General features: G+C 43.0%; 1 protein-coding gene across 2 annotated transcripts; it reads right to left on the minus strand.

Annotated features, from left to right (window-relative positions):
- Positions 1-247: 247 nt before the first annotated feature.
- On the minus strand, positions 248-8894 carry pomgnt2 (protein O-linked mannose N-acetylglucosaminyltransferase 2 (beta 1,4-)). Of its 2 annotated transcripts, none has more exons than XM_076153944.1 (2): positions 8594-8894; positions 248-3679 (listed from the first exon to the last, which is right to left on the minus strand). In XM_076153944.1, exon 2 carries the CDS (start codon positions 3603-3605, stop codon positions 1812-1814), a length of 1794 nt encoding a protein of 597 aa, XP_076010059.1. In that variant the 5' UTR covers positions 3606-3679; positions 8594-8894; the 3' UTR covers positions 248-1811. The 2 variants fall into 2 exon arrangements, with proteins under 2 accessions (XP_076010059.1, XP_076010060.1); XM_076153945.1 differs by having other exon boundaries at positions 248-3765; positions 8594-8764.
- Between the last annotated feature and the right edge of the window lie 659 nt (positions 8895-9553).

Below are 9553 nucleotides of genomic sequence, written 5' to 3' on the forward strand. Positions count from 1 at the left end.
TGGTATTGGTGGTGTCATGGTCGGCATTAATGGGCCAAACCAAGTGGAGGGGATTTCAGTTCTGTGGGAATCTAGTTAGATGCATTCCGAGGTTACGCAGTACAATTATCTACCTTTTTTAGAGACATCTGATATTGCTGATGAGCTTGTATGTGAGTCCAGGGATGTTATGAGATGTCCTTGGCCTTACAGTAAACAATACAATGGATACTGTGAGAAATAAGTTTCTTTATTCAATCACAATAACTGAAAAAAGGAATTCCAAATATTTGCTCATGTAGAAAACAGACTTAACACAACACGTTCACTTCTCACTCTCAGGCGAAACACAAATCTAGCAAACAGCACAAACACACATACACACATAACTAAACCATCACATTCTTCACATGGCTCCAAATAAATCTCTCATACATGCATGAACAAATGCAATCTAAGGTTGATAACCCAGTCAGGAAAATCCTAGAAAAAAAAGGACACAAGGCAAATTCCATTTCCAGAATTACTAACATAAATAATAAAAAAATGGCACATTAATTGAACACAGTATTTTGGTGGCAGTGTATCGTTTATGATATGCCACTCCATATGCCATTTATATTTCTACTACCAATTTCTTACTTTCACTTCAAGAAACATACAAAAATGTATATGTCGCAGTCAGTAAAGCAGCGCACTTCATGACACAACAACTTTAACAATCAGCCATTAATCAAAACAAACAAAACCTGTTTATACCAGCAAGAAAACCTTTGAGGAAAACAAACAGAAACAAAGCTGGGATTTGTATAAATTAGCAGAGTTTAAAATGAGGCAATTCAATCCAATCCAAAAATGCAGTTTACCTTGTTACCTCAATTGAAATGGTTTTACACAAGGAAGAGAAATCCAACAAGACAGCTGCTTTAAGCTAATTACAGCCTGGCTTAATAGATTCACCCTCCTCAGAAAATGATAATTTTTACATTTGTAATCGGCACCAATCAGTCAATAAGAACTTGAGTTAATGTATGCAGCATAGTGGATGTAAATTGGTTGTGGTAGGGCTCTGCCGACTTGTCTCCTTACAGTTATGATGCTTTGGGGAGGAGGTAAAATGATCTCTTTCAGAATAAAACGTTTATACAATGTTACGCTGGCATTCTTGAGACTGGTAACTTATCATGCACAAATCTTTTCTAGCTAATTCATAGTAATTCATAACATTAGAAAAATGAGAAATCCGTGATATGAGAACACACCAGAGCAAAAAAAAAATTGCTTTTGTTTTGGCAAGATTCTGTCTGTCTGTAACGGTGTAAGTGAACTGAGCCACTCTGCTATCACACACACACACACACACACACACACACACACAAACATTGGTTAGACAGAAACCATAACAAAAATCTCTCTATCCTAAAATCTTCGCTATTCACAGAAAGGCTACATTGCATACTGTAAAAGGTAAGGAATCAGTGTTTCGCTTACTACTACAAAACACGTTATATATTATTTTTTTTTACCATAAATAAATCTGCTCCATTGAATTATGTTTCCAGCCAAAGACGTCTAGCTAGCATGTTTTTCCTTTCAGAGATACTGGAGATATACTTTCTTGTTATGCATTCATTCAACAGCTGCTCTCGAATTGTAGAATTATCCACGGGTCTGTGCTGGGAATAGAGTTCTAGAGCCTACACGCTGTCATTTACCATGCCCTGTTAGGCAAACAGTCATTACATACCAATGCTCCAATATGATTGTCTGGAGGAGGCAGGACTCTTTCGTGTGAAACAGCACAGAAACACAAAGTGACAACTGGTGGTTTATTAGGTCCTGCACATGAGAACATCTGCAAAGGGCCCCAGGAGGTTCTTGTTGAAGATACACCTGACCCACACCAAGTATGTGGTGAAGGGCTTAATGTTCTCTGAAAAGGTGTAGTTCTGCTGTGGAAGTATATAAGGCATATAAGTGTTCTCTCCCTGTTCCTGGATCCACACCTCGTACTTCACCTCTCTCACCTTCAGGTATTTCAGATTCCACGGGATCTGCCAAGAAACGGTGAGTTTAGCTTCTCTGCTGGTTTGCACTGAGGTCTGACACTGAGCTTCTCTGACCCGGCCTGGGTGAACTGTGCTGGCCACCTTGGCCTTCTTCAAATTAGGTCTGGTCTTCAAGCCCTCTTTGATGACTTCCAGGAATGAAGGTATGTCTATTAAAGTGTCCTGGTAGATTCTGAAAAGCCACTCCGGATTGCGGCAGCACAGGTGCCTGGGGACGTCTTTGCTGGCCAGTATTCGCTCCTGTTCCTCCTTCTGCAAGTGAACTATGCCTCCTTGTTCCCAGGGTCTGTCTGGATGGGCGATTGTGTTCTCCTCCATGGTGTTCCTCCAGGAGACATAGTGCAGGTCCATGCCTGGAAGGGACGCCAGGGTTTTATATGGTGTGTACTGTTCTGGGTTCACAGCATACGGGTACAGCTCAACCACAGCAGCTCCTCTAGGGAGGAAGAGTGAGGTTATCAGCTGGGCTCCATGCATGCTAACCAACATGGAAGCACCACTGATCACCTGGGCAATGCTGGGGAAAGTCTGTTCCTCCAGGGACACTGTAACAACTCTCATCTCAAATTCTTGGGCCAGTGCCATGATTAGCTCTGCTTCATTCAAGATCAGCCTTGTTGTTGAACGACTAAAGACAACAATGTATTTGTCCTTCTCTTTCTCACTGTCAGCACTCCCTCCATCCTTCTCTTCCACTCTGGTGATGTTCATCCTGTCCATCAGAGCCTTGACAAAGTGCCGTATTTCATTCCCAGAGACCAGGATGTTGGCTTTGGGCCCCTGAGGCTGGACAAAGCCATACTGGTACCAGGTTGTCATCTTGGACAAACCAACATACGACTTAGTAAAACACATTAGCTTGCCAAAGTTCTTCAGCTGCTGTTTGAGTAGTGGCTGCTTGCTACTAAGAAGTCGATAGAGGTCAAAGTGCGGGCCTTCACCCCAGCCCTCCATGAAAACCAAACGTGCCTCATCATCCAAGTCTAAATACTGTTTCATAGTGTAGAATGCTGGTATCAGGTCATCATGGAAAACATGCATTAGATTATCAGGATTGAAGCGGTTTAGAATCAGTGTGACATCTGGCACAAACACAGGCTTGGGCATAAACTTTAAAGCAGCAGCTGGGAGCTCTAAGAAGTTGAAGTACTGCGTGTTGTGATCTTCTACTGAGGACAAATCCAGCAGGGCAGGCTGGAAACGCCTGGATCCCAGGTTAGGCAACATGACAGAAGAGTTGGAGTGAAAGAACACAAACTCCTCTGCCTCGGAGCAGTAGCAGAGGTAGTCAAAGCGGCAGATGCGGTCAGTGTGCATCTTGCCAGTGCACACCATTCGGGTGCCATGCTCCTGGAGAGCCTGCAGGGCTACATGGTAGTCGATGCGAGCCTGGGAGAGCTCCTGAGACTGATGTGTCATGTGCAGCTCTTCCTCCAGCAGAGCGGTATGCTCAATCAGTTTGGAATACTTCCAAAGCAGTGCTGCAACTATAGAGACCAGGAGCCCGTTAAGAAGAGCGCCTACGCTCATCCTGCAGCCCGCCACTGAAGCCCGCATCACTGCTGCTGAGGACTCCAACTGACCTCCGACCTCAGGAGGAGACGACGAGACATCCGCCACCAGACAATGACCTGGAGAGGGGAGAGAATTGAGCAGTAGGGGAAAGGGGACTGACGGAGTGAGGTCGAAGGGGAAGGACAGAGAGTGGGAGATGGAGCTGGAGATGAAAGGAAGAGAAAGGGGATAAGAACAGAATACGTAAGTTTAATTATATACAAAGGACTTCTCTCTGTGCTTGTTCTGTTAGATCTTAGTGCTGCATTTGATTTCATTGGCCACCACATCCTATTACAGAGACAAGAACATCTAATTGGCCTTAGAGGAACGGTGTTAAACTTGTTTAAGTCCAGATCATACCTTAAAAAGCTCATGCTACCCTATTACCACACTAGAACGCTGCGCTCCCAGAATGTGGTTCCTAGTATCTTCTAAGTAGAATGGGAGGCAGAACCTTCAGTTATCATGCTCCTCTCTTGTGGAACCATCTTCCAGATTGGGTGCAGGGGGCAGACCCCCTCCCTATAGAAGGGGCCTGGTCTTTACCTCCTATTGGCTTCTCTGTGTGATCTTAGGTCCCATTGTAATAAAGACTCAAAACGTCACGCTTGAATTGATACACTGGCTTCTAATCTAGGTCTGTCCGAGCACAGTTATTGATAGGCCAGCTGCATGGACCCTCTTCACTCTTTCAGCTTTGATCTCCTGCACCATCTCATCCTGATCTCAGATACTGACCTCAAATTTGCACTTTTACCTTTTAGCTCCTCTACTTGTCTCCTTGTTCCATGTGCTCTCTCTCTCTCTCTCTCTCTAGTCCCTGGGCTATTTTCAACACGCCAGCGAGTACAATATGTCACAGGCAATAGGGTCATTTAAACTCTGCAGTGGATACACAACTGCAGTGGGGACAGGCCACAACGCTGCAACATATAGCAGTGTATCTAGGAGTGCATTCAGAGTGCAGTCAGTGTTTGAGTGCCCATACTGACTGCCAGCTGATGACTAGAGAGATGTGTGATGGAGAAGAAGAATGACTAAATACCTGCGTGGGTGCAGGTATTTCTAAATCACCCACCAGGCACTGTGGTGTTTTGCCTAACATATGGAAGTCAATAGTAATAATATGTTGCGTACAGACAACCTGAAGGTATTTCTGCCTCAGCATCTCAGATCCAGAAATAGCAGTAAGACAGGACAAGACAACAAATCCATTGTTTATGTAAATAAATTCAATGTTTGACCCCACATTGTCATTGAAGCAATGTGTCTTTCCTGCCTAAGTTTACACAATCATTGGTCTGGTTACTTTAATGTATGTAATGGCTGCTATAGTAGGAATACCTTAAACATGACAAAATTAACTATAGACCGAGGGGACACACTGATACGTTTCTGACAAATTCGCATCCTTTCATATAATACATTGGTTGGTTTATCAAAAGCTAATTGTTGAAATGTTCTTGTACTCTTCTTTCCCAATGGGCCAGGGTGTGGTGTGTGTGTATTTATCTTCACCTTTGCAAAAATGACACACCGCATAATAAGCTGATTTGCTGAAATGAAAAGCAATTGGACCCAGCACACAAAATGAAGTGAAACGATGGGTGGAGAGGAGAGGAGGCGGTTTGTGCAGCTAACATTAGGTGGACACTCTGCATGCTCCTTCAATCCACAAAGACTAAGGCAGTGCTACTGATGCTTAATCCCTCTCACTGCACACTGCCTCCAACGGGGATGCAAGCAGATGCCAAGAGTAATTTACCCGTGCCAAGAAACCCACAGATTTCCAATGTCAAAGCGGCACACAAAAAACAGTTTCAGAACCTCATTGACATTGGCGTGTGTCACAGAGAGCTGCACGTTGCAAGATGCTGTGAGCAGGGCTTCTGTTATATAAAGTGACCTCAAAGATAAGACCTTCATGTATTTTTGTATGGCAACAGCAGTGTGAATGAACAGCGCTGACTTTTCAATACCGGGTCTCTAAAATGGCCCCGTTTTCACTCAGTTGGACGGTGGTAGAAAACATCAAGAGCGTCAATGGATATTTGCATATTAAGCACTACAAAAGATTTCAAAAATAGACTTCATATGAAAATGAGAAAGAAATCTGGATGCGTCCCATTTAGAGCTGTCGTTGGATTTTCATTCTAATTTTCACTGGAACAACATGGAAGCTGTTCTCTAAGGGAGCGTTGCTTTCTTGTACTCCTCATACACAGCATACCGTATCTTCATGCATCTAAGTGCCTGTCTGTCAATCACCGCTCCCTCAGTACTGCCTTTTCAGACCGACACTAAAGGTCTCCCTTCCTCCGAGTCAGTGGTTAGCATATCTGTTTGCCTTAGAGATGATAAGCACCCCAATGATGTGGAGGAAGGCAGTGCAGGGCAGCCTGGAGAGTGTAATGCATTTTAATGAGAATCCTGGAAAGCCGAAGGGGGCTAAAGGGAGGAGAGCGGCAGTAGTGTCGAGCTGTTGCTGCTCATTTGGTCGGTAGTGCTCTTCATTCCCTTGCAACCCACCCTTCGCTCTCTTTCTCTCCATTTCTCCCCCCATTTGCCTGTAAATCACTTCAGAGGGACTCAACATCTCCCTTTCAAAAGATGAGGATATGCAACAAGAAATATACAGAGCTGGTCTCACTTTCATCTCTTTTCTTCTTCTTTGCCTCCCCGTGCTCTCCTTTCCTCCCGCCACATGATTGCCGGTCTCTTCTGAGCCCTGATGATGCATCCGGATTAGCTGTCATCTTTATTCCTACACCTAATGTGGCCTGTCAGGTTCTATCAAGGTGCTTGGTGCTTATTGTGGCGCTGGGAAGATTTAATGGCCCAGCAGCCATTATCTGGCCCATACAGCGACCAATCTTACAGCCAACTGCAGTGTGTCCCTGCTTTTGGACAGACAGACTGTTAGAGTTACAGAGTGTAATTGTAGCTAATGTAGTGGTAGAAATTCGGCTGCCGTTTCATTCTGACTAGCAGTAATTGTCCCAACAACGCCCATAACCTATGTCGAACGCACCATCTGTCTGATAATACAGCCGTGCATCACTGTGAATGATTATCTGGCTGATTGATTGCCTACTAGAAACATTTTGTCCTCTGTATCATTTAGTAACAGTGACCCACAATTCCTCCTGAAATATAACAGTTCTTAGGCTGAGACTTATACTGTGTGTGTGTGTGTGTGTGTGTGTGTGTGTGTGTGTGTGTGTGTGTGAGACACAGCCGAAGAAAGAGGAACAAAGTGAGAAAGGCATCCTCTCAAAACACCACAACACAGCACAGCCTCAGGACAACAGGCGATACGCCACAAAGAAACACACACACTGAATACTAAGGGAGGATCGGCATTTAAATACATCTGCTACGTTAAAGCGGCAAAGCTGCTGCTCCCACCTGTTTCTGAGATGTAGGTGATCTGTGAAAAAAACCCAAAAACATTCAAGACATTTTCTTCCGAGTAGGACACACTCGTAGGGCTGAAGATGATCTGAAGCTCACACCCATCCTAAAAATACTGAGGTAAAGCTAAGCCGACTAAGATGGAGACAGTGACGGTTCATAAACAGAAAAAAGAAGAGAGGGACAATATGCTAAACGGAAAGCAAAAGGAAAATCGGCAGAGAGGGGGAAAACAAGAATGATAGCAAATGCTACCAATGTAGAAACACAGATCACCGGGGAACAGGTGTGTCACACATGCAATAGAAAGGACCACAGCTCCAAAATGTGTTGCTGTTGTTGATTCTGGTGCAACAAGCAATGTGATGGGTGAGAAAAAGTATGAACAAGTAAAATAGGGAGGAAACTGGCTTTGCTGAATTCATTGTAATGAAGGGTCATGGTGAGCCACCGCTAGGGGAAAGGAAACTACGATGAAAGGTGTTGATAATAACTTTTGACATCTCTGCTGTGACAGATATTAGGCAAACACTCAGACAGCAGAACCAAGATGTGTTCCATGGGGTGCGAAAAGAAAGCAGCTTAGTTTGCTAACACCAAAGGGTGAAACCTGTAGCCCAGCTCAGGCACTACAACTCAACCTAGGGGGAGGGGGCATTTTATTTGACAACTTTAGCCTCCTTGTGCTCTATGCTGGATCCATGCATTACATTCATCTTTCTGCATGCATTACTAGATAACCGATTCAAATGTAACACACCATCATCAAAGTGAATAGCTCTCGTTTCAGATAATTCAAGTCCGTGGATCCATGGGAAGTGCATCAAATGACATTATGATGATAATCTGACAGAGTCTAGGACTATCAAGTCACTTAATGATGGACCCATAACTGCAGTCATGACCCATAGATATAAATGTAGTATTGTTGTGTTTCTATTTGGCAGTATAACAAAAAAGGTATATTTTCAAAAAACAGCAGGAAAAGAGTCAACCACAGATGATTGACAATGGTTAGGATGTCAACCAGTCTTATAATAACAATCTCATACAAATGTTTATTACTATTTTGCATTTTTTTTATTATCATGTAACCATATACAAACTTAACTAATATATAATTGAAAATGATAATAGATCATTAATGTTACCAAACTCTACTGTGTTACTGATGATCCTTCAAATATTTGATCGACCCTGACTGGCACATAAACACATTTCCATCTCCAAATAGACAAAAACTGAGCAAATAGCAAATTTGTTTACCTTATAGGCATATATTTCTACACCAGATTTACATTTTCTGTCAGTGCGTTATAAATACATTTCAGCGGCACTAAGGAGGAAATTGAATGAGAAATGCTCGTATAAATTCATTTTCAGAGCTTGGTTTGGTTTATAAAAACATATATTGAAGTATACGTGTATTTACTATGGGACACGTTCATTCATCTCACACATACATTGTACACCAAGACCTGCAACAAACATGACACTCAAACAGACGGAAATTCAATAATACAACAGTAGACAAATCTGTAACATTAAGTATTATTATTAGTATGAATTCTTACCTTGTGTGTGATTGAATATGTTGCTTCTGTTGTGCAGAGAGTTGAGAGGTTAGCTCAGCTAGGCAGCGTCGGTCCCTCCATACACACAGTATCACAGACGACGGGACGGAGAAGCAGGCGCGGAGTGGACAGAAAAACGACAAATTGCCCGCGGACAGAGACAATCCTTTAAAAAACAAATGCTATGTCTTCTCGGGAGCTTTTCCGTGACGCAGACAGATGTATTGTTGTGTTTACATGCTAACCGTGAGCTTAAACAGGCGGCAGAGAGCAGAGCAACCCACTCCACTCTTCTGCTTCACACTCCACCTACTGCCCAGGGAAATCGCGCGACCAGATCTCGCGAGAGCAACCGGCCTCTTTCTGTGCCACCCTTTCGACGAAGATTTCTTTCATACTAGGTGTGAACCCTCTGCACCCTTGAGTCTGGAGTATAGTCTGCTGTTGTGGCTCTCAGGCAGTGATTCAATTCAAGTTTAAATTATTATTACAATTATTTGCATGTGCTGAAGAATACTCCCCAACTCCCAAAAAAATGAATTTAATGTGCAAAATCACTAGAGTTGATGACATATTGAAACATGACATACAGGGCTAAGTAACTGTTCTTGTTCTTACATACATACTCAGATATAACAGGCACACATGCTGAGACTGAGGAGGACAGCATGAATTTGTGATGAGTTCAACAGTTCACATTTGAAGAAGAGAGAGGTTATATTTGTAGCCAGGAGCCAGACCATATGCTTTAAAAGGGATCAAGGATCAATGAAACCTTGAAATCCATTCGACATTGAACCGTTCACTAATTGAAAGACAATAAAATCTGGAGAGTAGAATTTCATATCAGCTTACAATGGAAAACAAAGTTGTAGGAAATCATAGAGCCATGGGGCTAAAAATAAACAGGAACTGAACACAACCATACTATATAGCAGAATTATTAATCAGTATAAAATA

Source organism: Genypterus blacodes, unplaced genomic scaffold, assembly GCF_046128005.1.
Source record: "Genypterus blacodes isolate CSIRO-AG114 ecotype Tasmania unplaced genomic scaffold, CSIRO-AGI_Gbla_v1 ptg000059l_1, whole genome shotgun sequence".
Lineage (NCBI taxonomy): Eukaryota > Metazoa > Chordata > Actinopteri > Ophidiiformes > Ophidiidae > Genypterus > Genypterus blacodes.